Source organism: Rutilus rutilus (genome assembly GCF_951802725.1).
Source record: "Rutilus rutilus genome assembly, chromosome: 7".
In the NCBI taxonomy this organism is placed as follows: Eukaryota; Metazoa; Chordata; class Actinopteri; order Cypriniformes; family Leuciscidae; genus Rutilus; species Rutilus rutilus.
The window spans coordinates 38,015,669-38,033,432 of record NC_140221.1 but is presented as its reverse complement, the minus strand read 5'-3'; the positions used below and the strand labels follow the sequence as shown (position 1 = coordinate 38,033,432).

General features: G+C 36.1%; 1 protein-coding gene across 5 annotated transcripts in view; it reads left to right on the top strand.

Moving 5' to 3' along the window:
• Window positions 1-17,764, top strand: part of unc13ba (unc-13 homolog Ba (C. elegans)) — a 74,661-nt gene that overhangs the window by 15,765 nt on the left and 41,132 nt on the right. For all 5 annotated transcript variants that reach the window (XR_014627944.1, XR_014627945.1, XM_084413962.1 and 2 more), the window contains exons 4-12: window positions 8,835-8,878; window positions 8,984-9,059; window positions 10,793-10,867; window positions 12,083-12,302; window positions 12,729-12,956; window positions 13,373-13,514; window positions 14,717-14,886; window positions 16,009-16,124; window positions 17,091-17,254. Coding sequence is in view for 3 of the 5 variants with exons in the window: in XM_084413962.1 (XP_084270088.1) it covers window positions 8,835-8,878; window positions 8,984-9,059; window positions 10,793-10,867; window positions 12,083-12,302; window positions 12,729-12,956; window positions 13,373-13,514; window positions 14,717-14,886; window positions 16,009-16,124; window positions 17,091-17,254 (1,235 nt within the window). In the remaining 2 variants the exon portion in view is untranslated. The remainder of the gene's footprint in view (window positions 1-8,834; window positions 8,879-8,983; window positions 9,060-10,792; window positions 10,868-12,082; window positions 12,303-12,728; window positions 12,957-13,372; window positions 13,515-14,716; window positions 14,887-16,008; window positions 16,125-17,090; window positions 17,255-17,764) is intronic.

Genomic DNA, 17,764 nt, shown 5'->3' with positions numbered 1-17,764 from the left:
ACAGACTTATTTAACTTGGGGTATAATAGAGAACATCAGCTACTGACAGTGATTTCTTTTTCAAGTTAACTTGTTGGATTACTGTGGAAGCTGCTTGGAGCTTTGGAGAATAGGGGGGTTTAGACTCGATCTGGCATTTTCACTCTATTTTTGACATTTATTCTACCCTTGAATCAATCCCTTTTTTATGGACTGTACATTGGAATTATAATGTGGAGCCCTCTTTTTAATTCCACTCTTTCAGAAAATGTACTTAATATTGGCCACTTACAATCTGTGGTTTAATTGAACTGTACACTTTCAACGGGGTAAGTTGGATGTTTTATCTTTCAATATGTTTAAATTATTAAATATTTTATTTTAGTATTTAGAGAAATCAATATATCTTATTGCAAGGTCTTACAACAGTATTTCAGAAAAGGTTTTGCTTTGTTATCGATATTATTTGGCGTGCTGATAAAAAAATATTGTTTATAGTATTATTAAATAAAGATTTTCTTTTTTTTTATGTAATTTAAATTTAATTATTTCTCTTTGCTTGATATGTTGAAAAGTTTTATGCAGTGTATACATATGTTTAAGAACAGTTTATCTGAACAGTTTCCTCTCTTATCTAAGGTGTCATGTGGTTGAGACAAGTTTGAGTGTAATTGAGTTCCATGGTTGTACTTTACTATAATTTAGTGTTTATCAAGTAATATAGACATTTGAGCTGGCTGGCTGTCTCACTCTCATTTTTGTCTTGCTATTTAGTTGCAGTGACTGGTTGTAATTCCAACAGGTTGTGATTCCAGCATTATGCTTAGGTTTCATTTTATATGTGTGGCAGATTTAATATTTACTTAGTTTACATGCAAAAAAGTACCCATGTTAAATTCAAATGTCATGTTGTATGGATTGACTGACAATCTGAGCTCTTGGATCTTGACCTTCTATGCTTTTCTGTCTTTTTTAATTTTTTTGAACGAGCTTCTGTGAATACACCAAGTAGGCATGACATTGGAAGGCCAAATACGGAGAAAATGGATAATGGTGCCTGTGGCTTGTACGTGTAAATGAGTTCAGCATGACCCGTGTGGCAGGCAGCCAGAATAAGCTGCCTGTAAACCGGTTAACAGCCTGCCTGGAGACAGCAGAAGGCTACGCTGCTTAACATCACAGAGATTATTGAGGTTGCCGGAAAGGAGACTTTTAAATATGCACACACGTTCTCCTCAAAATCCTGACTGCTAGCATCTCTGACTAATTCTGACATCATTTCTGACTTTTAGCTTCTCAGTTGGAGCTGTCTTTTGACAACATCGTCATAGAACTTTTGTCTGCTTTGCAGCTAATATCTGACTGACATGTAAAGCAGCAAATCATGAAAAAACAAAAAGTCCTTACTCCAGGAAGTTGAATAAAGCAAACTAATCAGATCAGAGCTTGCCGTTTTGTGCACCATTTTGTGCAGTAAGCATCAGATAATATGTAAACAGACTGCGAGCCGCCCATGGGTGCACACTGTGGCTGATACTAGACTGGCTCCCGTTGTTTATTTCCTGTGATGAATAAAAAAGGCTAGACAAAAAATAACATTGCATCTCTGTGGTAGAAGTTCTTCTCCTCTACCCAACCTGTTGTTGTAAAAAGTGCTTTTCTCTTTGCTCTTCCTTGTTTTTGCTTTGAATTCTTGCAGGAACATTTAGACAAAATAATATGATAAAAAGACTTTTACTTTTACTTTGATAGATGAATGTCTGGTCATTCCACTTGACTGTGTGGATGAAATTATTGTGGAAAGTAGAGAAATAGATTGGGGACAGCAATTCTCTATAGTTGATAGTCATCTTATAGTGCCTCTTGTTGCGATATAGGCTGGTTTTATATTTTAATAAACATGTAATATTTTCACGATCTGTCTTGAGTACTTCCATTAGTGTGAAGGGAACATTTAAAGAGAAAATCTAATTCTGTCACACAGATTTTAATCTTCTGTGTGTGCGTGTGTGTGCTGGTTGTGACAAAAGAGACATATACTGTATTTGAACCGAAAGCTCAGTGAAAGGGAACATTAATTAAAAGCCTTGCCTGTCCTCACATTGTGATCTATACATACAGATAATTATTCTGTTCTGCTTGTAAATATAGTACTGTACATTGATGATGTGAGAAGTGGTGTGCAAAGCTGTGAGCTCTGAGGAAGTCATTGCCAATTAATATTCCAATTAATCTTGCAGTCATGAAGAAGCGGTTCTGTATTCAGATCTTTAACCCTCATATTGCATGATGTCGCCTCTAGGCAACAAACACATGTACTTCAGATTGGCAATAAAATGGTTAATATGTGATCATATTATTTATTGTGCACCATGCGGAGGATGCACATTTTTGCTCTGGATCGCTATTCGAGATTTTTTTTCACAATGTAAACTCATTTAAAAATGTTAAGTCATGCAAATTATTTGCATGCAATGAGAAATTTGAAGAAACGTCCTTGAAGAAACATTGTTTAATAATTTGTTTTTGATTTCAGTAATAAGATCTGTTTTATGCAAGAAAAGGGGGTCAAATAATGGAATTCAAACAAACACTGGAATTAAATTTTTTTTGCCCACATATGCCTACAATATAGGTTTACAAGAATAGTAATGTAGCGTCTTCTGAACAAAAATGTAGGAGCTGGGTGAAATGTTCCTGAAGCACTCTGACTGGCACCTCTTTTTTTCGCTTCCCATTTACATTATTTTACCTTAAACATTACTCCCATTTACCTTAAACATTATCCACGTTTAAACATTTGTTTTAAAGGTGCAGTAAGCGATTTCTGAGAAACACTGAGGATAAGTGGATTGGCGATTACCAAAACATACTTGTAGCCAATCAGCAGTAAGGGGCGTATACTCATTAGGGGGAGGTGCCTGTGTTGCATAGCGTCTTTGTGAATTTGGGGGCGGAGTTACAAAGAGAGGGGTGTGATCCTTTTGGGTAGTAGCTTGTTTGTTTTGGTGATTTCAAATATCACCAAAACAAACAAGCAATCTCAGAATTGCTTCTGAGCAAGAAATCGCAAATTGCTTTTTCTCAGAAATCGCTTACTGAACCTTTAAGTAGTAGTTTGTATACCCTCTGCTTTCTCCTCCCAGCATTCTCTCCTCTTCTATTTGTTCTGTGCCTTTGTCTTCCGTACTTTTAGGTTGACAGAAAATGCAGAAGGATCTCACCTTTACCTCTTACATTTCAGTGATCTCATAAAGCCACATTAGCATGCTTCTCACTGTGCTTATGTGGATCACTCACCCCTGAATGCCCTTTCCTACAGTGAAAGACAGAGAGAGTGAGAGCGAGAGAAAGGGGCAAGGTTAAAAAGCGAGACTGAGAGGCATGCAAGGATACTAGTGAAGACTGTGTAAACAAAATGTAACACAAAAATTGTTTGGCTATTTAAAACTCATCCAGTTGTTGCTAGTTAGGCAAGTGTGAGAGCACGATGGAGAAAGACTAGGGTATGCATCATGTATGATATAACCCTTTTGTTAAGAATCAGACTCTTAACACTGTGGTTTAATCACACCAACTCATCTTCTCTCAGCCTCAATCTCCAATGTAACACCATCTCAGCAAGACATACCGGACCGTGTACTAGCTGCTGTCTGTCAAATACTGTAGAATAAACCACATGCAAACTCACAGAGTTGGGGTGTCAAAATAAGATGAGAATAACTGACTCTCACTTGAGTCATACCAGCTTAACATCCATGAGTCCCTTTACAGTTCCTGATAACCTGTGTAACTTGTTTCATTACGTTGATGCTTGGGAGCAGATGTCAGTAATGGGAAAGTAAAGATAAATATAGAGGAATAAACAGAGGAGGTAGTTTTATTCAGGTAATTGCCATCTTTATAGACATATATCCACAGTATATACTGAGAACCTGAATGCAGGTAAAGCAAATGGTTTCCATAGCTACTGTTCCAGTGTTACACGATTTTGCACTAACATGTGACATTTTCTCTGCTTAATTGACTCTCCGCAAGGGGATGATGAGCCAGAATACCTCTTCAGCCTCTATTTTTTACCTTATTTTTGTTCTCAAGGAATGAAGAACAAAGTGATCGTTTTCAGGCGTGTTTCTTGTTGGAATATGCTAGTCTCACTGATAGAGCTGTTCACTTTGGCATACTTATTACCGTCACATTTCCACATAATTTAAATACACTTTGGTGTCAGTGCTATTTGCACCAGATAATGTGAAAATTGATGATTGACAGTTTCAGTGTGTGCTGCTATTGATCAAACTGTGCTCTAAGACATCTTTGGGAGACTCATAATGGATTGCAGATGATAAATTCTCTGCACTGATAAATTCTGGGATTACTTTGTGGTGTTGCAAATCCGTGACAACTTTGACAAGGGAGGAAATGAGCTATGAATTAAACTTAAGACAAAGAACCAAATGTATAAACAATCATTTGTTTTCTTAACCGAATTGGTAAATGTGCACTGGTTTGATTCTTTTAAATGTCCTTTTCCCCCTTAGTCTTGGACCAAGTCCTGCTTAAATTGATTGACAATCTCTCATTTGTATCATCAGATGCTGTATTTCAAGCCTGAGTAATGTGATTCAGCTCCACAGCACAGAAGAAGGGAGGGGAAGCGATGTTCTCCCGCAACCGCTGCAATGGACAGGATGGCACAGGCGTCCCTCAGTATCCCCGACCCAAAAAAAAAAATTCAGTGCCAAAGAGGAGGCAGCCTAATCCCAGAGTTGCTCTGGTGTTGCGTGGGAAAATTAATCGTTTCTTGCAGGGATCTGCAGATCATACTGTCCAGCCTTCTGGTCTTTACTATGCTGGAATTGAAGAAGAGGATGAAGAGGGTGAAGATGATGTTGAAAAGTTGCAGAACTACTACAGGAGAGGTTTCGCTTCGGTAGAGGACTGCTGCTCGCCTCAGGTGCCAAATGGACATGGGCTGGGAGAAGTTTCTGAGGCCCCTTGTGTAGGGGAAGTGGAACTAAATCGAGAAGGAGGCATCAGGATTCCTTGCACTTTGCAGCACAACAGTAATTTGTCAGTGGTTAAAAACCAAATGTCGCAAGATCTAAATGGGACTGAGTTTTCATCTGGTAGAATACTTGATGGTGAGCCTAAAATACAGACAGACACTCTGCTGTGCAGGTTTAATATGACAGTGCAGGATGAAGTTGTGAAGGGAAATAATGAGGACTATCAAGAGGAAGAATCGAGTGCTATCGTTGAGCACATACTAAAGGAATTGCGAGGGATCAACAAAATACAAGAGGAGATTTCAGACTTGAGGGAGTACTTGTCATCTGTTCGTGGTTCTGTTGAGGAGGTTTCTAGCTGTGTAGATGCCGTTTTAATGGAGATTGAATGCATGCGGTCTGGAAAAAAATCTGGTGTGGAGACTTGGCCAGGGGCAATGGGTGGCACTGAAGGTCCCTACCACCATCACAAATCAAGTAAAATTGTTAGTATAGGCTGCAATAAGCCTTACACTGTTGAATCCTCAAGTAGCTGTGGTAATATACCCCCGCAATATCAAGTTTTTGATGGGAAACACAAAGAGGTGCCATGGCAATCCACTTTCACTAGTGCCAAGGCTTCAAACCACAATGAACACCATCCATTTACACAAGAAGCATCTGATCTAAGGTCAGATGTATCTCAAGGTGCATGGAGAAGGAAGCTTAGCTTTGGATTCCTTGAGCGCCAGGATGGACAGGACTGTCCAAGCACCAGTTCTCCATCTTCAGGTCAGAGTTCCAAGTCTGAGTCTGATCCAGAAAGACCCACCTCTGGACAGGGCAATACAGGGTGTGAATGTCAGACCTGGAATCTAGTGGCTTTAAAACGCAGTAGGAGTGGAGAGATTGGATTGAGCGAAGATGATTCTTGCTCCAGACAAGGCAGTTTTGAAGAGTCAGAGTGCTGCACAGGTGAGGTAAACCGCTGGGACCCATCAAGAGCTCTAAGTACTTGTACAATGGGCACCTCAGATCAAATATCCATAGTATCTGGTAAACACTACAACTCTCCTGCTAGTGCATGCAGTAGAGAGGATTGGAAGCAGTATGATGCAGAAATGCTCCATGAAGAACCTGGTTTGGGCTCTCATAATTGCAAAGGAGATGGTGAATGTCCTCAGTGTTCTGTGTATCAGAATGACATTTATCATGTATCTTCTTCTGAAAATGTCCTTGTAAATCTTCCATTTAAAAGTGAGTCAATAGAAAGTGTGATTGTTGAGCCATCCAGGAGCCTTCTAAATGAATTTACATCATTATGTAATCAAAATTCCCCTGATTGGAAGCCTGACTCTGCTGATGACAGTAATGTGACATTAAATGTAAAAAAGTTTGGTAGAGCAGTTCTTGACTTCAAAACTGCCTTACGTGGAGCTCTGAAGAAGATGGATGGAACTAGTGCAAATTTACCAGGAGAAAAAGTTGAAGTCCATTCACCGATGTCTCTGTGTGGGAAGCAACAAGGAATGATGGTGACTGGAACACCAAATTTAGAGATGCCTCATATAGAGATGGGGACTCCACAAACAGAAACCAACTATTCTGAGCGGCCTCAAGCCATCAGTACTGAGAAAGGCTTCGCCGAGATACCTCAATGCATCCCCACCAAAGCAAAACCTGAATCACCTCCTCACCAGCATAATATTGAAGATTCAGAACATCCAAATTCTCCAGGGTTGGACTCATCCACCAGTAATGCATCAGATGCTACATATGGACATCAAACCAGTGCTCATTTAACACAGTGCTTCTCTACAGACATTATCCAAGACTCTTTTTCCCCTGAGGAACTAGCAGTTGAAGAGGAGCAGAGAACACTAATGGGGGAAACGAAGCCTCCCACCGAGTCCTTCACAGAAGGAGGTAGCGAAGCAGAGCTTAGTCAGCGGGATGCACGCCGCCTGAAGTGCCTCAGGACTTTCCAGCAGATTCTGAGGGAGAAGAGAGAGTCCAGAAGACAACTCAGTATAGTGACCATGTCAGCATTTTCTGAAGATGATTTGAACCCAGGTATATTGAGGCCCTTTGCCTCATTGTTCTGTTTTATTGGGATTTGTCATAAGTTTCTGGCTAAAGTTTCAAATTTGCAGTGTTGGTGGTTTCTGTGAACTCTGTCTTGAAATTCCTTGTCAGAAATGGAAAGTAAATAATTCCGATGACCATGGCTGTGCACATAAAACGTGTCTCACAAATAGTGTGCAATATTTAAATGCTACTCTTTTTTCCTTTTTTTTTCTGTAAAATATCAGATTTCATCAGAAACTGCTGACTCCTGTAGCCAGTGGTCCTTTTCTGCAGATATATTAGCAAACGCCCTTCTGGGTGTTACACTAGTCTTGTTCCCCAGGCTCAGACAAACTAATTACACTCATTGAACTGAAATGAAAACAAATCTGACATGAAAGCAGAGTGCAGGGAAAATTTAGGAGCCGTTATATATGAATAAAACATCTCAATGAAACTTTCATGAACTGTCTAGATCAATTACAAAATCGCCACAGTTATGCAGTTCATATTCCCGGTACATATTATAAACAAGGTTATTAAACTCTCTGTCTGCAGATATAAATATGTTCTTGGACAAGAAGTTTATATGCTTTATAATGTTGTCTAATTAAAGAGTCATGTCTGGTTCTGGCTAACAATTATATGATAGCTTGATGTGCTATTTGTTTTTATTTTCAGATGGAAGCCAGGATGAAGATCAGGTTATATCTTTTTCACATTGTTTAAAAAGTGCCTTGATATTTTATGTTTGCAGTGCTGAAGATAAATAATGTTGTTTAAAGGACTTAAATGTGCATGGTGATAACAGACTCATTTGTGTATTTGCTGCATTGTGTTAAATTACTTGTCTGTTTTTTTATTTTTATTTTGTTTAAATCATGCCTTGTTCTCATTGTAAGTTATGCTGCATTGTAAACATTACACACATTTTCAGACTGTGTTATTGATTGTAGCTCATTAAAGTATCCCTCCCGGTTATACCATATAAAATAGAAACTGTGATGGCAGATACATTTATGGCCTATTGCTAGACTTGCTGAGTCAGAGTTTTATAGCAATGGTTTTCTTCCATCAGCCCTTTTTGTTTTGAGGGGTTTGGCATTAGGGATGGGTTTGTTTAAGGAATTGAATGATTCTGTTGCAACTACATCAACAATTCTTGGTATTTTTGAGGAAGAAATGTTTCTAAATAAGAAATAAAATTCATTTAGTGCACTTGTAGCCTGTTGCCAAATGATGAGTTGAGATAAAATGGTGTTTACATTTTTTATTATAGCACAGAGGTGGTATGAATGCCATTCAATAATTTGTCCTAATTTTATATTACATAAAATCATTTAATTGTTATAAAATTAATTTTGCTAACATATATTTTATTTTATTAATTTAATTTGTTACAAATTTTAGTATGATTGCTTTTAATTTTTATTTACAAGATAAGTTTCTGTATTTATCTTGCATCAAAAGCAAAAGTACTTTTCTCTGTGTTAGATATGCTGTATTATACTTACATGTTTTGACTTTTGAAAGACAATTCAATTGTTATTTTCTGACAGGAATTGTGCATTAGGGATTTTTGAGAACTTGCATGTCTCGTCCTGTCTCGACTAGAATTTTTCTCATGACTGTAAAATCCTGATAGTCACGAATATAGTGGTGAAATTCGATCAACCAAACAGCAGGGCTTTCACTATTCCTTTTTCTCCCCGTTTCCCATGTGCTGTTTTTGTTGCCTATATGTGAAGCTTTAACAGTTTATATTTGTTTTAATACATGACAATATGATCAACCTTTCAGAATATCAATGGAGACCATAACAAACAACCATGGGCCAAACCTGGGTATGAACTCTTGCTCATTTTCTTTCACTGTTCGAACCATGTTGTTGTTAAGCTGTTCTTCACCTAATATTTATCTTCCATTACTGAAATATTTTTTATCTTCAGGGGAGGTGGAATATTTGGCATTGACAGCATGCCTGACCTTAGGAAGAGAAAGCCTATCCCCTTGGTTAGCGAAGTGGTGAGTGATTTTAATGTTTATTGTTCATTTTCCACAGCCCCACCCATATTGAAACAACATTCTGCCACATTTGTTAGTAATTTTTCCCTCTCTATTGGGTATATACAGATTTGGCTTATTGTAATCTAACTCTTTTATATCTCTTATCTAACCTTTTAATTGAATTCTTATCTTCTTTTGGCATTTTTCTTAATGCTTTCCTTCACTACTAGGCCATGGTAAGTAAACCTTTTCTATAAGAGAATGCTTCACAATTCAAGGTTTACATTTTTCAGCTTTTACTCAAAGCAGACTTAAAAACATTATTTTAGGTGTATAATGTTATTTTAGCTATAACATTGCGTCCTAGTCAGACATGATGTGATTCCAGTGACAAGCAATTTGTCTGTCCACACTGAAGGCGAAAGTGTTGGATGCAAATACTGTATAATATTAAACTTCAGATTGTCCAAAAATTTTGTTTTGTGCTCAGTTTAATTTTCAGTGTGTGATGCCATCACCTTTGATTTGCCGCTCAACTCGTGATTGAAATGAGCAGTATACTATATCACCAGTGAATGAGCGCATGACATCCTGTCTCACAAGGGTTGATATTACAAGTGGTCTGTTTTTTATTAATGGATTTTGCCATATACATGTGTCAATGTAAACTTGTAATTGAATGTCTTCTCTTCACCCTTGAAGAGGGACATCATATGTGACTGGTGCATTAAAAACCAGGCGAGTGTGCATACTATTGAGGAGTATTTGAAGAGCTTGTCTTCTCCAGTTCACTGACATGTCCGTGAGTCAGAAATGGGGGACTTTCATCAATCAGTCTTTGTTGCTACACTATAAAATTGAAACCCACACAGATACATTTGACATGCTGCAGAGGAGACAAAAAAGAATAAATGCAAAATAAAAACAGGCTTGATCTGAAGCTTTTGACTTGCACAACAGTTTTCATGGCAACGAAGGCTTCTTTTTTGTAAAGGGTGATTAAGATGAATATAAACAGGTTATTGCACAACTCTGGAATACTTGATTCTGATTACAATTTACATGTTCCAGACAAATGATAAATAAGGGAATTTTTTTATATATTTTTTTATGGCATTGCAACTGGACATTTTCTCCTAGCAATGTAGTATCGATCCTTGTATTTAGCTTTCAAGGCTTTTTAATTGACTGAACCTCAGCTATGACCTGCCAGCCCCCTCACTCACCCTGTACCACTCACGGTTGACTAGCTGAGCAGTCGATGGCCAGGGAAAATACAAAGCCAGCCATTTGCTTGTGTTGAATCACTGTCATTAGCTATGAGAGGCTAAATTGTGCTCTTATCTCTGTTCCTATGGAAAATCAATCTTTGGAGTATTTGTCTGCCTTTACCTAGGAAACAATCATTGATAGTTTTTTTCAGCATGTTGTATTGACAGTATTTATAGGCTGATTTTTGTGGTTGTTGTTGGTACTATTCTTTATTATTGTATTTAGTCATTTAAGAAGTTAGAAATGAAATGCTGAAAGCTTCTTAGACACGGTGCCCTTAATGGGTGAATAGTGTTTAGCATATTAATGGGAATGTAGTATACACAGGCATGAATTGACATTTACCAGGTGTTTAAGGAAAAATAACAGACAATTTTGCTAAATCCATTAGGGGAGCACAAATAAAGTGACAGACCCACAATGGTATAATAAATTCTACTATTATTAATTCATATTCAACCATTGTTCCCCTCTCTCAGTCTCTGGTACAGTCCAGGAAAGCTGGGATCTCGCGCGCATTATCAGCGCGCTCTTCAGTGAAGGATGAAGAACTGGTAAGAGCTGCAAATACACAAACATCAGTCATCTATCTGCTTCTCTCTTTTTTAAATTGCTTCTCTCAACCCAATTGTTAAAGTTGCAATGAAACGGAAGTAGTGACAGATCTGAAAAAAATAAGTGTTCTATACATTGATTGTTGATTGGATGGCAGTAGATCTAATTGACAGCTTGAATTAGATTGTGAGAAAGGGGCGGGGTTTAAGCAGACTAAATAAATGCAAAGGTCTTTCTTACAAAACTAGAGGGAAGTCAAAAAAGAACTATGTATGGATGTATTATTTACAATAAGACCAATAACAAGTATTTAGAAAATAGAGAGGGTGAATTTTCATGTCATGCTGACTTTAAAGAAATAGCAAAAAGAAACAGAAATTTAAGTCAGTATTCACTGAAAAGACATGATTCACACCATCTATGATCAATACCATGCACATATTTCATAACCAATAACAATGTAATGAGTTTGAACATGACAAAGATTTTCAGTAAATAATTATTTAATTTGTATCATGTGTCTTTAAAAATTCCCAGCAGAATGTTTTTTACTGATATGCAATTAATAAATAAAGAATTAAAAGAACTTGTAGTCTTTCAGAAGTAATATACAGTATCACATCAGCCATTTGTATAGCTATTACATTCATGGTTCTTTTTTTCTCTTTTTTTGCCATTTTTAGAGCTTGACAGCATCTGTCTCCTTTCACTTTTATTGCATGGCATTGTGTTTTTCATTGTGTGGTTCAGAATGATACAAGGGTCATAATGATAACGGAGTAATTGTTGACAGAATTAAAATGCTCTAGTTTTCATTTCTAGTTTCGATTTTTCTAGTCTTATATCAAAATTTAAAGTTACCCTTCAGATGCTCCGAATTGATGAATGTTTGTGTGGGTGTACACCTACACCTTATGTAGAGAAAGATGTGTGATGTGGCTCTCAATTGGTCATCACTTTGACACCTGTCTGCCCACTTCCATAACTACACCTACACCAATTTTTATAAAGCATATCTTGGGCTCTTACACTTACTCTACCTGCTTTTTTTCCCATTTTCCCATTTTCAGTTTGAACCATTCTTAACAGCTTCCTGTCTTTTCATTTCAACACATCCTACATTTGAGCTGGGCTTTGTTTTGAAATGCCATCATCAGGATTGCGTCTAGGGCCCATTTCTGCAGACACCATTTTCAATTTCTTTTTCTCTGTAGAAGAATCACGTGTACAAGAAGACCCTCCAGGCTCTGATTTACCCTATTTCTTGCACGACACCCCATAACTTTGAAGTGTGGACCGCCACCACGCCCACCTACTGTTATGAATGTGAGGGTTTGTTGTGGGGTATCGCGCGGCAGGGCATGCGCTGCTCAGAGTGCGGAGTCAAATGCCACGAAAAATGCCAGGAGCTTCTCAACGCAGACTGTTTGCAGAGTGAGTCACTAACCAAATACAGAAAAACAAGCAACAACAACAAAAAAAACGACTTAAATGTTCATTACAGTTAGTAGTTTATGTATTTGTTTTATTTCTTTGCACTATTCCTTATGAATGTTACATCTGTGCCATTGATGGATGCTTTTTAATAAAAGTAACCAACTGATTGAGCAGAAATCTTGTAAAAATGAGGAAGAAATATGTAAGATTATACTCTAACACTAATGCTCAATTATACAATTCATGAAAAATATACAAAAATTCATTTAAATTCAACTTTTCCTTTAATGTTAATATAATTTGTAATGAAAATACACAATAGAAACTTTTTCACTAGTGCAATATGTTTGACGTGTTTTTGTCCCCTCTTTTATTATGTTTTATATTGCGATCAAATTCTAAACGCATCTCTACAATTGCTAGGAGCTGCTGAGAAGAGCTCCAAAACTGGAGCAGAGGACAGAACCCAGCATATCATATCAGCCATGAAGGACCGCATGAAGATCCGAGAGAGGAACAAGCCTGAAATCTTTGAGATGATAAGGCTTGTGTTCAGTATGACTAAACTGAACCATGCTCAGCAGATGAAGACCATCAAACAGACAGTGCTTGACGGAACATCAAAATGGTCTGCCAAAATCTCCATCACGGGTACGGAAGCAGGGACAGCTGATATTGCTCTGTACTTTGATTGAAATGTTTAGAGTATTCAGTTCAATTCACAATTATTTGTATACCGCTTTTTCACAATACATATTGTCTCAAAACAGCTTTACAGAAAATGCATATCTACATTACAATTTAGAGTGGTCTGTTATCAGAGGTGACTGTGTCCAAGTTATGTATTTCAAAAATGTACATATACAGATTACACAGTTAGCAAATAATGTATTAATTTAATCAATGTATTAATTTAAATTTAGAGTAGACACCTTTCAAAGATCTATATATTCAAGGAACAATTGTGTAAATGCAGATTTCTATTACTAAAAAATGTCCTGTGCCTGCATTGAAATTTCAATTTTTTTTACTGATCAGATTGTGTGTGTTCATGTGTTTTTTTCCAGTGGTGAGTGCTCAGGGCCTGCAGGCTAAAGACAGAACTGGTTCCAGTGATCCGTATGTGACGGTTCAGGTTGGAAAGACTAAGAAGAGAACCAAAACTATCTACGGTAACCTTAACCCTGTGTGGGAGGAGACGTTCAACTTGTGAGTCTTGTACAATATTTCCTTGTTCTCTTGGAACCCTTTCTTTTCTTGCTTTGTTCTTATTATCATTTGTTTTCAATGTAATCAGACAAAATCTGTATATTGTTTTTTAATATTGCCTTTCTCCGAAAGGCAATCTTTGCTCAGGAGTTGTTTTATGTCACCTTTATCTTAGATATTTCTCCTAATATTTCTTAAAATAGAATCATAAATAAATAAAATAGTAAAAAATTATTTTAAAAACTAATATAATAAAAATTAAATAAAGAATCACAAATGTGACAATTATTGCCATACTGTAAAAGGGTATGGACTATGGAGCTATAAAATAAATGTGGATAGCATATCTCAGATAATTCAGTGTATATTGAGATCTCTGACTTTTGCTGACTTTGGTGTCTTGACAAATTTGAGCACATGTTGTTTAATTGTTGAGATCTCTCCTAAAACTCCACTGGGGACACATTAATTCCTGGAGACTTGCAGGAGAAAGGAGAAAAAAATTATCTGAGAAGAATGAGACGTCAGCAAAAGTGTCTATTTGGTCTCCATGTTATTGGTCCTCTTTGCAGTCTAGAAGTAATTAAATAAGATATAAGATTTTAAAGTGATCTCCCACAGGCTAGTAAGTCAAAGTCAAGCCAAAACTTATAATGTATAATGGAATTCTTACTCGGGGAGCTTCTCGCAGAGCTAAGACAACGTGAAATGAAAAGAAGATTTTAAAGTATACTGTACACTGCTATAAAAAAAAAGGTTATGCATATGGGAAGAAAGCACTGCATTGCATTCACCAATATTCTATGGCATAGTCCAGCAGAATAATATATAAGCCACAATAGCAAGTTTTGTTGTTAGACAAAAATGGTAAAACCACTCTAATATGTGCCTTATAATTATTTAATAAAGTGTCAATTTCTAAAAGCAATAATTAATACTTAGCTTATTAAATAAATTCCTTTTTAATTATAGTGACCATAAACAATTCTAAAAGTAATTGAATTAGTAGTTTGGTTAATTAAAATGAAGACTGTTTGCAGTTTTTAAGAATTATAGCAACTTGTGTTCATATTGAATTGTTGTTAACTGTGTTGAAATCACAGATAGTACATTTCTGTGGCTTTGCAAAAGTAATTAAAATTTTAGAACCAAAACAATACAAAAAAAAAGGCTTTGTGATTTGTTTTCTGTCACCTCCCCAGTGAGTGCCACAATTCATCTGATCGCATTAAACTGCGCGTATGGGATGAAGATGATGATATAAAGTCTCGTGTGAAGCAGCGTCTCAAAAGGGAATCTGATGACTTTTTGGGTCAGAGCATCATCGAGGTCCGAACCCTAAGTGGAGAAATGGACGTCTGGTATAACCTTGGTATGTTCCTCAGTCTATGTGTGTTTTAATGTTGAGTAGTTTTTGATCTCTTTTAAAAAAAAAAAAACTTTTCTCTGGGGTTTTGAAAGCAGCACTTGTGTGTTCTATACAGCTGGAAGTCTCACTGTGGGTTCCCTCTGGAATTTTGAATGGGTTTTAGAATAGTTGTTTTTGATTGAATTAGTTGTTTTAGTTAGTTAGTTTGATTTAGTAGTTAACATTTACTGGAAAAGGGCTTTCATGTTTTGTTCTATAACATAAATTACACAGTCACATCTTCTGTTCAGTTGCTTCATTCAGGCTAATTAGGACCTTATATTTTTTTTTCCTCATAAATCTAAAACTGATATTCGAAAACCCCATTAGAAATTCTCAAGGGAACCCATGACTAGACAGTGCTAATTTTCTTAAGGGGATTAGGACTAAGAACTGTATGGCTCCATTATGTTACACAAGAAATTAAACCATCGGTCTGCTTAAGGGTTGGGATTTCAGTGCAGGTAATAAACGATCCATGCCAAAAATATGAACTGTAATAATATATATCTTACTTCATTTTTAATGTTTTAATAAGCCTGAGCAGATAAAATTATCAGATGTAGTGATCTGCATGAATTTAGATGTGAAATACTGTGAAATATGACAAAAAATTTCTTTTAGCTATTCATGAAAACTTGCACGATTAATATGTCCAACTTTGGTGGTGGACATTTTACAGTCAGTCAGATGGTTTAACTACTTTACGGCCACAAGGCTTCTTCTCTCTTTGCATTATAATATTACAGAAGTGAGAAAGCTGTTCTTCAGATGTGATTTTCATAAGAGCTCAATACATTTGTGTCCAATCTGTTCATAATGGCTTCCTACAACAATAAATTGTTTCTGATCAAATATTTATTGTAGAAAGGGTTAGGTGATAGGTGTTGATTTTAAAATCTTAAGTCTGATGTCTTTAAATTTGAAAAGACTGTTTATTATCGCTTGATGATAAAATTGATTAAATATTACTGCCGGATGTAAATCTACTATTATGCTTTGGCCAAGGGTCTCCATTAGAAGCAGATGCTGGTAAACTTTTATATCAGATGTCTAATGACCATGTGTAATCTCTGATTTCTGCAGAAAAACGCACAGACAAGTCAGCGGTATCAGGGGCCATTAGACTGCAGATAAGTGTGGAAATTAAAGGGGAAGAGAAAGTGGCCCCTTATCATGTCCAGTACACCTGTCTGCACGAGGTAAAACGCTTACAATATCTTTTTTAATTTAAATTTCAAATGCCTGTGTACACTAATGTTCAAGAACTTAGGGTTGTTATATATTTTTTTTAAAGAAATTAATGCTTTTATTCAATGACAAAAATGACAATAGAGACTTTTACATTGTTACAAAACATTTCTATTTAAAACAAATGCCGAATCCCAGAGCAAAATTTATCATGGTTTCCACAAAAATGAAAAGCAACCTGTTTTTTACAGTGATAATAATAAGAAATGTTTCTTCAGCACCAAATCGGCATATTGGAATGTTTTAGAATGATCATGTGACACTGAAGAGTAATGTCTTATGGCAAATTCCATCACAGGAATAAATAAACACTGCCGTTCGAAAATTTGGGATCATTAAGATTTTTTTATGTTTTTAAAAGAAGTATCTAATGCTCACCAAGGCTGTATTTATTTGATTAAAAACAGTAAGATTGTGAAATATTATTACAATTTAATATTATCACAATTATTACAAAATAGAACTGTTTTCTATTTTAATTCTATTTTAATTTATTCCTGTGACGCAAAACATTACTCCAATCTTCAGTGTCACATGATCCTTCAGAAATCATTCTATTATGCTTATTTGCTTCTCAAGAAACATTTATTAATATTGTCAATGTTGAAAACTATTATGTACAAATTTCTTTCAGGATTCTTTGATTCTTTCAGGATTCACACACACACACACACATATATATATATATATATATATATATATATATATATACACACACACCTATTTTAAATGATTTCACAATATTACTGTTTTACTGTATTTTTAATCAAATAAATGCATCCAGATTTTTTTTTTTATGTTAAAATCCTAAACCAAACTTCTGAATGGTACATAATTAATCTCTAATATATTTATACCAAAAGGCAACAAACAGAAAATAATTTCGAAACACTCTCCTTCTCTCTTTTTTTTTGTAGAATTTCTTTCACTTTGTGACAGACGTTGAAGGGCAGGGTGTGGTGAAGTTGCCCACGGCACGTGGAGATGATGCCTGGAAGATCTACTTTGATGAGATTGCTCAAGATATTGTAGATGAGTTTGCCATGCGCTATGGGATAGAATCCATCTATCAGGCCATGACGTAAGCCATGGTTTTCTGTGTATTCTGACAGCTACAGGTCTTTTGCTGTTGACAGGAAATGTCTGCTGGTAGCGTTCTGTAATCGCATCAATGCCCATCAATAATAAGTCAGTTTTACAGTATGAGTTGTTGTTTAAGAGAGTTTTAAATACTAAGTGGGTATTGAAATGGACTGAATATTTGGGTTCAGTTGTGCACATTGATATTCCGAACTGAATATTAATGAGCCTTTTGTTTATTCAATAGAGACTTGTTTTGGTGAGAAGCAGTGAATCACAACGAAATGACTTATTGTTTGAAATGAGTGAAATATTGTTTGAAATATCTCCACATACTGATGTGGAAATATCTCCACATACTGATAAAAGGAAAATTAATATGATATATTATTAAAACATTTACATTTACTATTATTACAGTAACACTTTTTTTCGATTGTCCACTTTAGACATTCTACTAAGTATAAGTAACTTTGCAGCTACATGTCAACTAACTGTCATTAGAGTATTA